The sequence below is a fragment of the Rhinoraja longicauda genome, chromosome 1, assembly GCF_053455715.1.
Source record: "Rhinoraja longicauda isolate Sanriku21f chromosome 1, sRhiLon1.1, whole genome shotgun sequence".
NCBI lineage: Eukaryota > Metazoa > Chordata > Chondrichthyes > Rajiformes > Arhynchobatidae > Rhinoraja > Rhinoraja longicauda.
Window position 1 is genome coordinate 109,622,369 of NC_135953.1, and position 18,083 is coordinate 109,640,451.

General features: G+C 43.9%; 1 protein-coding gene across 1 annotated transcript in view; it reads left to right on the forward strand.

Moving 5' to 3' along the window:
- The window catches only part of LOC144596323 (protein Jade-1-like), a 124,031-nt gene that overhangs the window by 50,204 nt on the left and 55,744 nt on the right, over positions 1 to 18,083 (forward strand). The window contains 1 exon segment of the mRNA XM_078404573.1: positions 15,502 to 15,579. Coding sequence (XP_078260699.1) covers positions 15,528 to 15,579 — 52 coding nt within the window. The 5' untranslated portion in view covers positions 15,502 to 15,527.

Consider the following 18,083-nt stretch of genomic DNA (forward strand, 5'->3'; position numbering starts at 1 on the left):
TGAGTTACTCCAGCATTTTGTGTCTACACCCGGAGGAAACTCACATGGTGACAGGGAGAACATTCAAACTCCACACAGATTGGACCCGAGGTCAGGATTGAACCTGCAGCTCTGACGCTATGAGGCAGCACCTCTTCAAGCTGTGCCGCTGTTGAATCACTGGTGCTAACTTTTGGATTTCTGTGTTTTAATAGCTTATTTTCCTGCTCCAGAACTTGCTGGGGTTGTTTAATAAGATTTTTTCCAGAAGGAATGAATCGAAGCAACTGATTTATTCTGGTTCAAACTGAAGATGTTGGGATGCTCAGAAGGTCAGGCACCTTCTCTGGTGAGAGAAACAGTGAATGGCTCAGAGTACATAGAACCTAGAAAAATAGGTGCAGGAGTAGGCCATTTGGCCCTTCGAACCAGCACCGCCATTCAATATGATCATGGCTGAGCCACCTTCCCTATTTTATTTTTTCGCCACACAGGGATGAACAATTTTTGGAGTTCATCCATGCGGTCTTTAAATCTTTGCCATTGCATTTCCACCGTCAACCCTTTAAGTATAATTTGCCAGTCTATCTTAGCCAATTCCCTTCTCATACCTTCAAAGTCTCCTTTAAGTTCAGGATCCTAGTCTCTGAATTAACCGTGTCACTCTCCATCCTAATGCAGAATTCCACCATGTTATGGTCACTTTTGCCCAAGGCACTTTGCCCAATAAGATCGCTCATTACACAATACTCACTTCCTCATTACACAATACCTAGTCTACCTCTAGTCGGTTCATCTACATATTGGTTTAAAAACCCATCCCATATACATTCCAGGAAATCCTCCTCAGCGCTGCTACCAATTTGGTTGGCCCAATCTATATGTAGATTAGTCACCCATGATAACTATCAGTTAACTGTAAGGTATGGTTGGCAGATTAATTGACTACTGTAAATTTCCCCAATTAATTGACTACTGTAAAAATCCCCAAGATGGTTGACAGATGCCGAAGAGAGTTGAAACATAGGATTGTTATGGATGTTTGCTTGGGGTTAGTGTGGATATGGTGAGCTGAATCATCTGTTTCTGTGCTGCTTTACCCTGACTCCATCAATGACCTTTCAGCAGAGAAGTAACTCCTGCCACAGTGAATTTGATTGATTGAAAGATACAACATGGAAGCAGGCCCTTTAGCCCGAGTCCACACTGACCATCGATCACCCATTCACACTAGTTCTATGTTATCCCACTTTGGTGTACACTCCATACACACGAGGGGCAGCTTACATAAATCAATTAGCCCAGAAACCATCACGTCTTTGGGATTTGGAAAGAAACCAGAGCGCCTGGATGAAACCCACAAGGTCACAGGGAGAACATGCAAACTTCACACATTCAGCACCAGTGGTTAAGATCGAACACTTGCCTGTGGTGCTGTGAGGCAGCAGCTGCAAATATGGAGCATTTTATGCTTTAGTTCAGATTTTCTTCATCTATGGTATTACACTTTAGAATTTTTCAGGTTCATTTGGTTGGCACCAGTTCCCATGTGATTAACTGTCAGTCCTTGTATCCACCTTCTATAGAGCAACAGTGTTCTAATTGAAAACCATCTTGAAGAATAGAGCCGGTGGAAATATTGGCAAATCTAGACTTACGAAAACTGTGATTTGCACTTCCTGCTTCCTGAGGTTGTCTCACGTATGAAATAACATTTTTCATCTCATCTCTTCAAAATTAGGAAGTGTGTGCATTGTCTCTGTAAAAGGGATGGAAGCGAGCAGTGTTACTGTCAAAGAAATACCCTTGTACCACCAAAAACATTTATACTTTCTGTCAGTGATTTTTATATTTTCTAAATCCTGTAATGTTGAGGTGGTGGGCTAGAACGTTCCCAATGTATAAGGCATTGAAACAATTGAAGTTTTATATGAAGCATCCAGAGGGCTCTATCCAAACCTATATGAAAGGCCTGGGTAGAGTGGATGCGGAGAGAATGTTTCCACCAGTGGGAGGGTTAAGGACCAGGGGGCACAGCCTCAGAATAAAAGGACGTAGCTTTCGAAAGAAGATGAGGAGGAATTTGTTTAGTCAGAGAATTTGTGGAATTCATTACCACAGACGGCAGTGGAGGCCAGGTCAATGGATATTTTTAAGGCACAGATTGACAGATTCTTGATTAGTAAGGGTGTCAGGGGTTATGGGGGTGAAGGCAGGATAATGAGGTTGAGAGGGAAAGATGGATCTGCCATAAATGAATGGTGGAGTCGACTCTAGACCACATTGCCTAATTCTGTTCCTGCGAATTATGAACTTGCATTCAAGGCATCAAGTGTGTTACAGTAAGCATTCCTATTATTTGTGTATGCAAACTGTTTGGTTGGCCTGATGGTGGGCACAGAGTATGACATTATTTTGGAATCTACCCCTGTTGGAGCAGGGATGGGTATGGAGTATACTTGACATTGAGAGTGAATCATCAGTTGTTGTAGGTATGAACCAAGGACTGGGGTGATGGTAGGTTGGGACCTCCCAAGCAAAGCACTTCTTGCTTTCTAACGCTGAATCCTTGCTGCTTGTTTCCAATAGTTCTCGGTTAGGCCGGCTTCTAAATGTGAATGTCACTACAATATAATTGTGGAAGGTCATAAGACTGACATGAATCATACATTGCAACATTGGGTCTTGAGTTTGAAAATCTGTGATATCGCGTGTGTGTCAAGTACCACATTGTGTTCAACAATTAGGTCTTGGATTAAATCCTTTTTGTGCAATGCTTGAAAGTGTGTGTTGCAATGGAATTTCTAGGCGTGTGTCCCCCAATCCTTCAATTTGTCTCTCATGATAAAAGATCGTAATCTATGAAATCTTGTGAACTATTTCGATCTTTAACGCTTGGGCAGTTATACTTTCTGCTTTTAAAGGTTTGCACGCATTTATATTTTTGCTTTAGGCTACCATCTCCCTTTATTCATAAGAGTAGATCTTCCTCTCTTGTGATGGTAAACATTGTTGAAAATGCAACCATTTCTCGCTGGACCAGTAACTATAAGCAATATAGCTGACCTCGCATTATCGGGGAGAGAGGCGGAGTGGGGATCGTATTCCAAGAAAACATTCTGTAATGCGAAGCCACATATTCTGTGCATGTGCATTTAAAAAAAACTGATTTATTTTTGGAGTTGTGACTGTGATTTGTGTGGAGTAACAAAGAAAAACCACAGAGTGCTGGAGTAACAGCTGGAGAAGCAACATCTCTAGAGAAGGATAAATGGCGTAGAGGGATAGGACTCTTCCTCAGATGGATGGTTGTATGGGGAGGAAAGCTGGTGGAGTTGGGGGAGGCAGGGCAAAGCTTGGCAAGTGAAAGGTGGATGCGGGTGAAATTGGCAGATTGGTGGACAAAGGTTAGAGATGAAATAGAGACAAAAGGGTATAGGATAAGGATGGAATGGAAGTGAAATGTGAAGACAGGAAGGAATATAGGTGGAAGAGGAAATGGGGGCCAGGTTAGTGGGAGCAATGGGTATGCACCCTGGTGGGGCACAGGGAAGAGATGGGGAAAATTGGGGGCAGGGGAGTCTTATCCAAAATTGGAAAATACAAGGTTCATACCGTTGGGTGGTAAACGACCCAAGCAGAATATAAGGAGCTGTTTCTCTCTTTGTGTATGGCCTCACTTGGGCATTGAAGGAAACCCAGGACAGAAAAGTCAGTGTGGGAAGGGGAGTTAAAATGGTTAGCAACTGGGAGATCCAGCAGGACTAGGTGGACCGAGTGCAAGTGTTGGGCAAAATGGTCACTCAGTCCACACAGGGTCTTGTCTATGTAAAGAAGCCATGTCAAGAGCACCAGATGGTTTCGGAGGTGCACATGAACCTCTGTCTCACTGGGAGGTGCTGGTGGTGTCCATGGATGGAGGCGAGGGGGAGGAGGTAGAGGACAGGTGTTGCATCTCCTGAGGTTGCAGGGGGGAAAGTATCTAGGGAGCGGCTGATTTGGGTGGCAAGGGATGAGTGAACCAAGGAGTTACAGAGGGAGCGTGTAAAGAAGAATGTATTGCTTTGAACATGGAAAAAGTATGTGAATGTAAATAACTCCCATCTGTCTGCTCTATAAACTATTTCAATCACTTTGCAAGGTGACTAAAAGTTTGCATAGGGTGGAGGACCACAAGTTATTTCCTCTGCTCAGAGAGAGTTGTGGAAAATTAGATTCAGCCCATTTAATATAGGAAATCCGGAACACTGTTTCTCCATCCCTATCCCTGCTTCCCGCCACCACACTACGAAGCATGCCGACAAGTTCAATTGTGCATTTTAGAATGAGATTAATTCATATTGGGGGTTATGAAACCTCAAGCATCCCCTGGACTGCAGTGCATCGTCCAGAAGGCTCAAACTCTGGGAAGAGAGACTAGAGAAATCTGCGGAAGACATTCACATGGCAATCGATCCCTCTAAGAAACTCCCACCAGGTTCCGACCAACAGTGGATAACCTGACACAGTCTCAACAGACTGTGGACAGGCATGGGGAGGAGCAAATCGAACATGCTGAAGTGGGGATATACTGAAGATGCGGCAGACTGCAAGTTCGGACGGGGCCTCCAGACTATGGAACATCTCCTGAGCTGTGACATGCTGCATGACACATGCACTGTAAAGGATCTAGCAGAGGCCAACAACGTGGCACTAAAATTTGCTCGCTATTGGCAAACAGTTGTGTGATGACACGAATAAATAAAAAACCTCGAGTAGAAGGTGACAAGGACCAGATGGTCTAATTAATGATAGTATAATCTCAAGGTGCTGAATGGCATCTTTCCTCAAATTTCATAAATTTCTTGCAGGAGACATCACAGAATCAAAACTTGATGTCATTTCTTAGTTTAGTGAACAAATCATTTTCACTCCACTGCCTCCTGTCCACCATTTGAATGATGCTGATTGGTGTGTGGTGATAGAATCCATCTCGAGTCAAGAATGTACAATTTTCATATGCGTTGGGCAATAGAACAATGAAATTCCTACTTGCGACAGCTTTATAGGCACATAAATGCAATAACAACAAATAAATATAAAATAAACAATAACACACTAAATTATCCGTAATAATAGGTAACCAAGCCAAAATACTTCCTGTAACCTGTACAAAGTCCAATATATTCATTATTGAGGTTGGGTTGGGGTTAAGGTTGTAAAGTGTGTTCAAGAGGTTGATGGGAAGAAGCTATTCTTGAGTTCAATTGTTCTTTATTGTCACATGTACTGAGGTACAGTTTTTTGTGCATACAGTTCAGAAATATTACTACACATAAACACAATCTTAGATTAGGTACAAAGTGGATAAATGTGAGGTTATCCACTTTGATGGAACAGGAATGCAGATTATTATCTGAATGGTGCCAGATTAGGAAAAGGGGAGGTGCAACGAGACCTGGGTGCGCTTGTACATCAGTCACTGAAAGTAAGCTTGCAGGTACAGCAGGCAGTGAAGACAGCTAATTGGCCTTCATTGCGAGAGGATTTGAGTTGTACAGGGCCCTGGTGAAACCGCACCTGGAGTATTGTGTGCAATTTTAGTCTAATTTGAGAAAGAACATTATTGCTATTGAGGGAGTGCAGCGGAGGTTCACCAGGTTAATTCCAGGGATGGCGGGACTGACATATGATGAAAGAATGGGTCGACTGGGCTTGTATTCACTGGAATTTAGAAGGATGAGAGGGGATCTTCGATAAACATATAAACATCTTAAAGGATTGAACAGGCTAGATGCAGGAAAAATGTTCCCGATGTTAGAGCCCAGAACCTGGGGTTACAGTTTAAGAATAAGGGGTAGGCCATTTAGGACTATGAGGGAAAAACTTTTCACGCAGTGAGTTGTGAATCTGTGGAATTCTCTGCCACAGAAGGCAGTGGAGGCCGATTCACTGGATGTTTTCAAGAGAGAGTTAGATTCCGCTCTTGGGGCTCAAGGAATCGAGGGATGTGGGGAAAAAGCAGGAACGGGGTACTGATTCTGGATGATCAGCCATGATCATATTGAATGGCGGTGCTGGCTCAAAGGGCCGAATGGCCTACTTCACCTATTTTTCTATGTTTCTCTGTATATAGAAATGGTCCACTTAGTATATTGTTAGGTCGCCAGTTTTTGTTGCCACTTTCAAAGTCCAAATTACTTTAAGTGCAGCTGGCCATAAAGGCACGTTGTCCTGGTGGCATTGTAGTGTTGGCCTGGCCAAGAGAAGTTTTAGGTGCCCTTCACTGCTGCTGCAGACAGCGTACGATACGATACAAAACAATACGATAGAACTTTATTTATCCCAAGAGGGAAATTGATCTGCCAACAGTCATAAAAAAGAGACACATAAAGTATGAAATTGAAAGGATTGTGGATGTACAAAGATTGGGGGGGGGGGGGGGGGAGGGGGAATCAGTCAGTCTACCCCATGATGAAAGGGGGAGGAGTTGTACAGTTTGATAGCCACAGGGAAGAAGGGTCTTCTGTAGTGTTCTGTACCGCATCTTGGTGGAACCCGCCCTCGGTCTCGTGGAGTGGCACCTGATCCAGTCGAGCCCCGGGCTGCTGCAAGGCTTTCAGCCATCGCCTCAGACCGGATCTTCATATCGGCCAGCGAACTGTGAAAATAATGGTTCTGAGACTCCTGTACCACCACTGTGATGGTAGCAGTGAGATGAGTGTGTGTCCAGGTTGATATGGGTCTTTGATGATATCAGCTGTTGCCTTGAGGCAGGACTTCCTGTAGATCCCCTCAATGGTGGAGAGGTCAGAACTTGACGATGGATATAAATTGCTGGAGAATTTATCTAGAGAAAAATAATAGGTTACATTTGGGGTCAGAATCCTTCTTTTGACTGAAAATACAGGGGGAGGAGGATGGGGGTGGGGGTGAAATAAACTGGAGATGAGAAAAGGCCAGAGCAAGTTAGGGCCGGGAGGGGTGGAGGCCATAATGGCCCATAGTTGGCTGGGGATGGTGTGATACAAAGAGGGATACAAGGATGCGAAAAGTGGAACTGATAGGATGCTTCAAGATCAATACTTGTGATGGATCTGGCAATGTCCACCATTTTCCACAGCCGCCTTTGTTTTTCGTGGTTCGAGTTACCTTGCTACATCAGCTGATGATGGTTAGTAGTTAGCAGCTGATGATGGTTAGTAATTTCACAGCCTGTGCATGGTGATATTTAAAAACACTAGAGACTTTCAGGATGGTGATTATGTTCAGAAGCTATAATTTAGTATGCAGTATAAAGTATGATTTTACCAGTATGAGCAGTTACTAAAAGTCAGCTATTAAAGAAGCGTGCCTGGAATATTCAGCGAACCACTCCTACATGAGGGGATTCCGTGGTGAGAATTCCTGAAGGCAGTTGGTGCCGACTTGATGGGTGATGTCCCTGATAGAGCAGGGCTTTCCTAAGTGGAATCCCGCGACAGCTGGTAACACCACACATTAGATCAAAGCCTCTGTCAAATGGTCTCAATGTACAAACGTGAATGAGTCAACCATGTCTTGGTCCTCGACCTTCCAGCATACGCAGGGTATTATCTGTAGTTTGGGGCCTCAGTGGGTTGGGAGACTTTGGCTGCTTCGGCCCCCAAAACCTGAGTGGAAGCAAGTTGCCATCAAGCGTGAGGAATTACCTAAACAAAAAAGATGCACATACGTTCAAAAACAACCCCAAATCATATAAAATTATTGAACACACTGCTGCTTTCCCCCCCCCCCCCCAAATTTAATGGAATTATCTAATTGTTTAAAAGCAATAATGTATTTTAAATTATTCAATTAAGCGTAACTGCTGGGATCTACAGGTGGTTTGTGTTCCCAAGCTGATCGAGGAGCAGTCTGTGCTCGGAATGGAGTATTCCTCATCTGTCCTCATCTGTCTGCATGAGTCCAGCTTCAGCAGTGCTTAAGAAGCTTGATAATCCCCTAAACACTCCCTGTGCAGACAGTGTGCCTGGCTGTGGTGTCCACGGTCTACCAAGTAGACTGCTGTTGCTCATGGAGTGTACAAAGCTAGCACCTTCTGAACCAAATGTAGACACAAAATGCTGGAGTAACTCAGCGGGTCAGGCAGCATCTTGGGAGAGAAGGAATGGGTGATGTTTCGGGTCGAGACTTTTTGTGTTTACATTCGATTTAAACCAGCATCTGCAGTTTTTTTTTCCTACCTTCTGAACGCTGACCTTTGCCATGAAGGAGGAAGGCAGTCGTAAAGGAACACCACTCCTAGCGGCCTCCCCTCTGCGTCGCACCCTGACCTTACTTGGAAATGTATCATCTTTCCTGCACTGTCGCTAACTAAATCCTGGAACTCCCCATGTAATGGCATTGTGGGAGTACCTTCTTCAGAAGGACTTCAGCTGTTCATAGAGCTGTCAAACTATCACCATCTCAAGTGCACTTGGGGATAGTCTGAATTTGCTAATGGCGTCCAGGTCCCAATAAAATGAATAAATACAATCAGTCTGAATAACACCAGTAGGGAGCTTGTGTTGCAGCTCCTGAACAGGTATGTGAGGCAATGTGGGAGTTTTCCCCAGAGAGCCTTGTCCTGGATTTTGCTGAGATATTTTAACAAGGTGTTTTTGGGTGAGGCATAATTTGAAGGCGAGAGGAGCAAAGTTTAATGGAGATCTGTGGGACAAGTGTTTTTACACAAAGGGTGGTGGGTGCCTGGAACTCGCTGCCATTTATCGTGGTGGCTGCTGAACAGGGGACCCTCCCTGAGAATCCGAAGGCTTGGCGGATGGCGGAACCGGGAGGGAGTTGCTGGAGACGACGGATGCAAGGAGCAAGGGCCGATAGGAGGGTAAACCAGGGTAATGCCTCCAGTGCCTTCGACATCGGCTGCAGGAGGCGCCCCTGGGACACAAAGATGGCTGGACGAGGAGAGGGATGTCAGTTTGCGGGCCATTCCGGTCGAAAACGACGGAGGAGGCCCTGAAGGAGCCTGGGCTTACCAGGATTGGGAAATGCTCCAGCAGACCAGACTTTGGACTGTGGAAATGGTGCCAAAACATGGCAGCGTCTGAATATGTAAATATACAAAAAGAATTTCACTGTGCATTTGCACATTTGACAAATTAAGCACCATTGAACCATTGGTGGAGGCAGAAAAGATAGTCCTGTTTACGGGGCTTTTAGATAGACACGTGGATATGGAGGAATATAGATCATGTGCAGGCATCATGTTCAGCACAGACATTGTGGGCCAGTACCTATGCTGCACTGTTCTATGTTCCTCTGGTCACCCACGGATCCAAGCCACTTTGCAGGTGGTTCTGGTCTGGATGGTTATTCTTGGCGTCAGCAAGAGCTGTCCAGAGAAGAGAGGAGGAAGTTGGAGGGTTAGCGCGACCTAAACTTGCTGATGATGATGGCTTTAAAAATTCATTTACAGGATGTGACAAGGTTTACGAGAATGATACAATGGATGATTGGGTTAAAAAAATGATGAGCATTTTGACGGCACTGGGGCTCTACTCGCTGGAGTTTAGAAGGATGACGGGGGACCTCGTTGAAACTTAACGGATAGTGAACGGCCTGGATAGAGTGGATGTGGAGAGGATGTTTCCACTAGTGGGAATGTCTCAGACCAGAGGCCATAGGGGATTGGACACATTAGAGGCAGGAAACATGTTCCCAATGTTGGGGGAGTCCAGAACAAGGGGCCACAGTTTAAGAATAAGTGGTAGGCCATTTAGAACGGAGATGAGGAAGAACTTTTTCAGTCAGAGAGTGGTGAAGGTGTGGAATTCTCTGCCTCAGAAGGCAGTGGAGGCCAGTTCGTTGGATGCTTTCAAGAGAGAGTTGGATAGAGCTCTTAAGGATAGCGGAGTGAGGGGGTATGGGGAGAAGGCAGGAACGGGGTACTGATTGAGAGTGATCAGCCATGATCGCATTGAATGGCGGTGCTGGCTCGAAGGGCTGAATGGCCTACTCCTGCACCTATTGTCTATAAACCAGAGGCAAGAGACCAGAGGCAGGGTAAACATTTGCCCTCGCCTCCTGCAGCCACAGTGGAGAAAACATTTGCACGGTGCTTGTCATTTGAGAGTTCTGAGGATAGTGGACGAGTGGTGATCTGTTTCCAAGTTAGGATGACATGTAACCTCTCAGAGTGGGAACATTCACGTGCCGGCGTTGTTGACCTGTTGGGTGGCAGAGGTCATGGGTGTGGGAACTGGGATTGAGGAAGTTGTGGTTAAGCGTCTTTGAGCATTTGGAAAAGCGCTATATAAAATAAATGTTTATTATTATATTATTATTATTAAATAACAGCAGTCCACTTTGCAGAGACTGCCACTGTGTGTGGGCAGACTGAACAGGGGATCATAAGAGATAGGAGTAGAATTAGGCCATTCGGGCCATCAAGTGTACTCTGTCATTCAATCAAGGCTGATCTATCTCTCCCTCCTAACTCCATTCTCCTACCTTCACCCCATAACCTCTGATACCTGTACTAATCAAGAAAAAATGATTAATTGGATTGCTGAGATTAGAAACTCCTTCAATTTAAAAGTATTTCCTGTGGCATGTATTGGTATTCTCCTCTCCATCCTCCTTCGTCTCTTGAACAAATTATCTGCATTTCCATTGAGAGAGGTTAATCACGGGTTAGGGAATATATTTAAAGCACCAATTTCATTTTTAATTGAAACACATCAATCGTGAATGTGTTTTGCTTGTAACATAATTCATTCACTTCAGGAGAAGACGAACGTTTCTGTGGCAAGGAGGGAGAGTTGAACAGATTCTCTCTCAGCTCCTGCAAGTGTATTGCCAGTCGGTAGTAAGGCCTCCTGGCCTTATGACGACCTCAGCAGGCTGCCCTTGTAATGCAATGGGAAGAATTCTATGCTGTGTCACCACTTTCTGCCTTTTCTCTTTGCTGCAATGTAATGTCAGCAACTCCAGAAAAAGATCTTGGAAGTTTTTTTTTCTCTCCTGTAAACTGAGAGGGAACAGCTGCTTTCCTGCAACAGATGGCAGTGTCGACGAGTCAGAGACCCTGGCTGACAGATATAGTCATCCTTCCTTGGACCACGCATCCTCGCAAAGACCATTGTACGCTTGTCCTGTGCAAAATGAAGACGAGAGCAATTAGCTGCAGCGTGGCTGCCAAGTGTGGCACGTAACGTATAAGATTATTAAGGGGTTGGACACGTTAGAGGCAGGAAACATGTTCCCAATGTTGGGGGAGTCCAGAACAAGGGGCCACAGTTTAAGAATAAGGGGTAGGCCATTTAGAACGGAGATGAGGAAAAACTTTTTCAGTCAGAGAGTTGTGAATGTGTGGAATTCTCTGCCTCAGAACGCAGTGGAGGCCAATTCTCTGAATGCATTCAAGAGAGAGCTGGATAGAGCTCTTAAGGATAGTGGAGTCAGGGGGTATGGGGTGAAGGCAGGAACGGGGTACTGATTGAGAATGATCAGCCATGATCACATTGAATGGCAGTGCTGGCTCGAAGGGCCGAACTGCACCTATTGTCTATTGTCTATAACACAGCTGGGGTGAAGCACATTGGGCAGTGAAGAACCTGCTTTTGTTAGTGAAGGTGCCTCCATAAATAAAGACACTCGTGCACTCCATGTACAGGTTGGCCCAGCACAGGTTGCATTGTGTGGTGCTGATACAGCTGGGGTGATACCCGTGCACTCCATGTACAGGGAGATGTGTGTGTTCACCTACATGTGTGCACTATCTCAGACTTGTACAGCCACAATCGCATTCTCGTTCCCTTATGACCTTGCACAATCGTACACTTGCACACAGACTAACTGTCCATGCCGTGTAATGCAGTGGTGACCTAGAAAGTTGTCAGTTGCTGAAATAAACGTGAAGACGTGCAGTACCGTATCTCGTAATGCTATAATGAACTGCTGTCTAGGTTGAAGGAGGAGAATCAATGACATTTAAAAAAAAGCAATATGTGTTAAGTGGGCAGTCAGATAACTAACAACAATGTAAGAAGGCAAATAGTGTCGTACGACGAATATTCGTCTGCTTAAACCCAGCACTGAGTTAGCAATCCAAAAAAAAAAAAGCTTATTTTCCTTCTCCAATCGGACTGACTTTGAATGTGTACGGAGGCACTGCAGATGTCGAAGTTTACACTGAAGATAGACACAAAATGCTGGAGTATTTCAGTAGGTCAGGCAGTATCTTTGGAGAAAAGGAATAGGTGACGTTTCGCGTCGGAACCCTTCTTCAGATTGACTTTGAACCCAGGCCTTATCCACGCAAGGAAGAGTTGTTGCCAATTTGTACTGATTCTGTTCTGTTGAGGAAGTGGAGGATCCAGTTGCATGGGGATGTGCAGAGACCCAGTTCCCAGAGAAGCTGCAGGGGTGCAGCCACGTTTTCCCAATGCCAATTCTACACTCCCATTGGGATCCGAATACAAATCAGTACGAATTGACAACAATCTTTCCTCCTCTAACCATCAGCACATAAGCACGTCGGGGTTGTACACTCACTCCTCTGCTCTATTCAATTACGTCTGTGACTGTGAGCTGGACACAGTTCCAACTCGTCCTTTAAAATAGCCGATGACACCACTGTTGTTGCACGAATTATGGGTAATGAGTCAATATCTGAGGGACGTTGATCGTCTGAATGAATGGTGCTGGAACAACAACGCTCTCGATGTCAGCAAGACCAAGGAGCTCATTTTGACTTCAGATGTGGGAGGCTGAGTGTCCACTGAGCTGCCTTCATCAATGGGTTAATGATAGAGAGAGCTAACAACGTCAAGTTCCTGGGTATGAATATCTCTGAAGATTTGTCCTGGGGCTAGCACATTGATGGACTCGTAAAGAAAGTCCATCAACGCCTCTACTTCCTCAGAAGATTGAGAAGATTTGGTATGTCGATGAATATTCTCTTGAATTCTACATATGTGCGGTAGAGAGGATATTGAATGGTTGCATCAAGACCTAATTCTGCAGCTCAAACACCCAGGGACGTCGGAGATTACAAAAAAAAGGGGTGGGCACTGCTTGGTGGTCCATCACGAGTACTGCCCTCTCCACCATCGAAAGGATCAAGAGGAAGCATTGCCTCAAAAAAGACAGCAACTATCATCAAGGACCACACCACGCTGCCATTGGGAAGAGGGTACAGGAGTCTGAAAGAGATGATCTCCAGGTTCAAGAACAGCTTCTTCCAAACAGCCATCAGATTCTTGAACACTGGTTAAACAATGAACTACGAAGTGTCTTGGTTGCACTAGTGAAGTAGGGCTTTTTGTAACAATTTGGGGCTTTTAAGTTTAATTTTTCTGTTATGTTATCTACGAATAGTGTTTACAGTCTGATATGCTGCTGCATTTAAGAATGTCACTGTTGCATTTTCGGTACATATGACAATTTAAAAACTTTTGCCTCCGAACTCTTACTGTCAGACCCTGTTTGTCAGCCGATGCATCTGTTGCTCAGTCTTGGGAGAGCTGTGGTTTCTTCCATTTTAACATTGGGGACACCAAGGCCAACGCTCTTGTGCCTTGTAATGACCGCTGCATTAACCATCTGTTTCGTTATCCTCGCAGTCACTTGGATTTACACGAGATGCCTTTTAACTTTATTTGAACTGAGCTTCGGCCCGTTCCTTCTCTATCATAGAAGCCTCCTTATTCTATCCTTGTTCTTTCCTGCATTTGTCATTTACTAAAACGCGTGTCAAGATTTTGTTGCATCTAACATTAACTATACAACTCTGCCATCTTTCAATTGCCTAAAACTTAATTTAGAAACGAGGAACAGCAGATGTTAGGTCACCAAGGAAAGACACAAAATGCAGGTGTAACTCAGCGGCTCAGGCAGCATCCCTGGAGAATATGGATATGTGATATTTTGGGTCAGGACCTTTCAGATTGGTCTGATAAGTCTGGAGACGGGTCCTGACCGAAACGTCACCTATCCATGTTCTCCAGAAATGCTGCCTGAGTTGCAGAATTGCATCAGCATTTTGTGTCTTTCACTGCCATAAACTTAAGCATGAATGAAACCTGTATTGTATGTTGTGGTGAACATACTGCATCAGTATTATCTTCTACTTTATTTCAATCTGTGATGCAATAAATAATGCAATGGAAACATTTTGCTTTCTGCACAGATGTTTCAAACATCTGAACACTAATGTTAAGTACATTTTTGTAAGTTTGACAACCATTCCAGTTTTGTGGTTTTGCATTCTATGTTGTTGAGAAACATGACACTTAATTTTTAATACTCAGTTGCCATTTTTCACCGCTTATCCATTGTAACTAGATTTTTAAGCTAATGGTTCCAGTTGGAATATATTACCTTGAGTACTAGGTTTCATACAGTAATTTAGTCACCTCAAAAGGATGACCTGCACGTGATTTTATGAGAAAATCATGGTTTTATGTGAAATAGAAAGATAAAATGTTATACTCCTGTTTTAGTTAAGATTCTCCGTAATGCAGCTGCGCATTATCTGGGGCAGAATCCAAATTGTAAAGCGGTATGTGTGAACTACGAAGGATAATGAACTCGCACCTCATTCACGGTGCAGAAATAATCCTGTACCCGATCAGATTCTGCACCACTGATCTAGTTTCTAGTGTTCTACCTCTGTACCCAAAGCAGTAAGCAGCTGAAGGAGTGGCAAATGTCATAGTCATACAGCATGGAAACAGGCTCTTTGGCCCAACTTGCCCATGCCAACCAAGATGCCCCATCTAAGGTAAGCCCAGATTGTTGGAGTTGAGGCACTAGTACTACCTGCTATGTCATTGTGCTGTCTTTTGAGAAGAAGCAAGAAAATTGGAGGTGAAAATGTTTCCTTGACTTTCATTGTTTGAATTACTCAAGCACGTTGCTTGGTCCAGCATTTTTTACTGCTGGAATGTATACATCATAAAGAAGCAGCTGTATTTTTGTTTTAATCACGGAATGTCTTAAAGTCGAGTTGTCGATCAGGCTCTTGCACTGTTTTAGTGAGAATATTTGACTGTCTACCAAACTGCGTTTTAATTAGTAAGCAGTTTCCATGTAAACATGAGTATTCATGGGCCACTTACAGGTATATGAATGCATGCTTGTTTGAATATTTTCTCGCTGCTATTTTAGCTGATGTCTTCGACCATTTAATTTAAAGAATTTATTGTTTGCAATTATTGTATAAAGGGTGGATTGGCAGACCACTGGTATTCTTCCTGATCCAGAAGCAATTTGTTCCATTACATAAAGATCTGAAGCTGTGTCCCTGACTATGCACTCCATTATGTGTGTCTGACCTGTGCACACAGACAACGTTTCCATTATGACATTCGACCAACTTCATTGCTTAAAGTGCAAGCTTATTGACTTGTGGAGGTCCAGGCTGACCTGATGAAACAAGAGGCAGAAAGAGAACGAATGTAGTTTGCGGCATTTAAACCAATTTGCTCCCTCTTTTACAATGTGGACTAATGTTGGTTAATTGGCCCTTGGCACTAACTCTGATCTGTTTCTTAACAGCCTTTGTGCCAGAAATAGAGAAGACCATGAAAAGAAACCGGCTTCCGAGCAGCAGTGATGATTCTGATGACAATGACAGTGAGTGTTTTGTTAGCTTACAGTGAAAGTGATCTAGCCTCCAGGTTGTATTAAGCTCAGCATTTAAGACAAGTAACAGAGTAACCACCAAAGTAATTCAATTCTTGGCACTTGGTCCGAAGCCCCTGAATAGTCATGTGCATTAGGCTTGCATATCTATCAGTCACAAGACCCAGTCGTGGATATCTGATGAGATCTAGCAGTCACTGAAAATATTAAACGGCTCCCTCACTGGGTCAGTGGACAGGTGGTACCGACCCACGAAGAGCAGAAAGGTTACAGATCGTATCCCTATGCTACATAGATTTCAGCAAAGATAGTTTACGGGGTTCTGAACCTGACTTGTTTGCTTGGCATAGGGAAGGCATTCCAAGACTAGATTGGGATCTGCTGGATTTGAGCGCATCTAGAGTTTTGCCAACTGGCATGGTCCTCGCATATACGGCTGCTTTTGAAATGGCTGCAGTTCGTGGAACCGTATGCACAGACCTCGGGAAAACGAGAGAAAAAAAATTACAAAATAATCATCGTGTCCACCAAAGGGGTGAAGGAAATGTTAGTTGAAAGCATTTAAATTTGTTCACTTTTCCTTCTTATTTCCTCTGACCTAATCGCCTGCATAACCATATCATGTTATGAACCATCCCTGACGTTGATACGTGAGGGTCTGTTTTATGAATTTGAGTTCTGAGTTGCAGCGTCATCTGACGGCAGTGTGCAAATCATGAATCTCAGAGCACAGGTCAGTAGGCCCTGTGGAATTTACCGTCCATTCTCACCTTTCGCAGTTGCTAATGATTTCTAGTTTTCTTTTGCCACAATCTGAAGTGTGTTCAGATGAATCAACTCATCTGTAAGAGGAAATGCTTCTCATTTAACCATGTTATCTTTTAATCGGTTCAGCTGTGTTTTTGAAGTTGGTTTTCATTTCCTTTATTTGTTTAACAAAGCTGCAGGATCTTTGGTTTTGAGAATTTCATGTGTTGTTTGCTTGCCCTTTGCCCCCCATAGGAATGAAATGAAAGCAACCATTCGTGTGGGTTTCATCGTGTTAAAGTTGCAATTAACATCTAACATAAAGGTGTAAAAGGGTTGGATAATTTGTGCAAGGCCATACATATTCCCACTCATTGCAAATTGTAATTGTAGTGCTGTTTTGTATTAATCTGATTAATTATGGATCTGTATCAGGTGACTGATCATTATGTTTGATGTTCTCATGACACCCAATGAATCAACTCTGCTCCCTTTAAAAGGTAATAGGATTTATAGTTGTATTTGGTTCTTTAGCACTTTCTGCTGTTCAAGCCCCCTCCTATCCCTCTCCTCTGAGGGACACAGTGGAGAAATGTAAACATTATGTGGTCTGTCCTGCAGTGTTCTCTCTCATCCTGTTCAGCATCATTGTCTTCTCAACCCATCTTACAATCCTTTTGTAAAAAAATACCAAAGTGCTGAAGGGCCTCGGCGAGTCAGGCAGCATCCGTGGATGAAAACAGAGAGACGATGTTTCGGGTGGGGCCTCTTGTTCAGACAGATGGAGTAGAGTGGACATGGCTGGTATCGAGCGGTGAGGGGAGGGGCAAAAACTGGCAAGTGATAGGTGGATCCTGGTGAGGAGCAGGGTGTTAGGCAGGCAGCTGGAGATAGTAATAAAGGTTAGAGGTGAAATGGAGACAAAAGGAAAAAAGCAGAGTGAAATGCAAAGCCGGAAGGAGGAACAATGGTGGAAGGAATTAAGGGAAAAGGGGGGGGGGGTAATAAAAGGTAAATGGCGACTTGGAGTGGGGAGGGATAGCAGATCAGCAGAATTTGGATGGGGAAAAAAAACTGGGTAATGGAGGTAGAGGCAGAAAGATGAATGTGGGGGAGGGGGGGGGGGGGGGGAGGGAGACAAAGCAGTGGATGAGAAGGGTGAGCTGAAATGGGTGGTTTACCTGAAATTGTACCATTTAATGTTCATGCCATTGGGTTGTACGCTACCCAGGTGGAATATGAGGTGATGTTCTTTCAGTTTGCATGTGGAATCATTCTGGCAGAAGATAGAAAGATTGAATGGGAAGGGAAGTCACATCATTTCATAAGTGATATGAGCAGAATTAGGCCATTTGGCCCATCAATTCTACTCTGCCATTCAATCATCGCTGATCTATCTCTCCCTCCTAACCCCATTCCCCTGCCTTCTCATAACCCCTGACACCCATTGATTAAAATCATTGATAGCTCATCTCTCTTTTCATTCTAAGTGCACAAAACACCCCAAAACAAATTATCTGGAATTTGAGAACTCTTCCAAAGAATACAAACCAAAAATCTTCAAATGTAATAAATAGGATTTTGAAGTGGTTTGGGGCACATCTTTAGTATACAAAACTATTTGGTATAAATGTTTTTTTCACAAGGAGGACAAATGATTGAAGACAGCATATCCTTCACTAATGAGACTTTACTGATCATCCATAAAAGCAGAACATTCCAGAGACGGGATAAATTCTGTTTCTGAT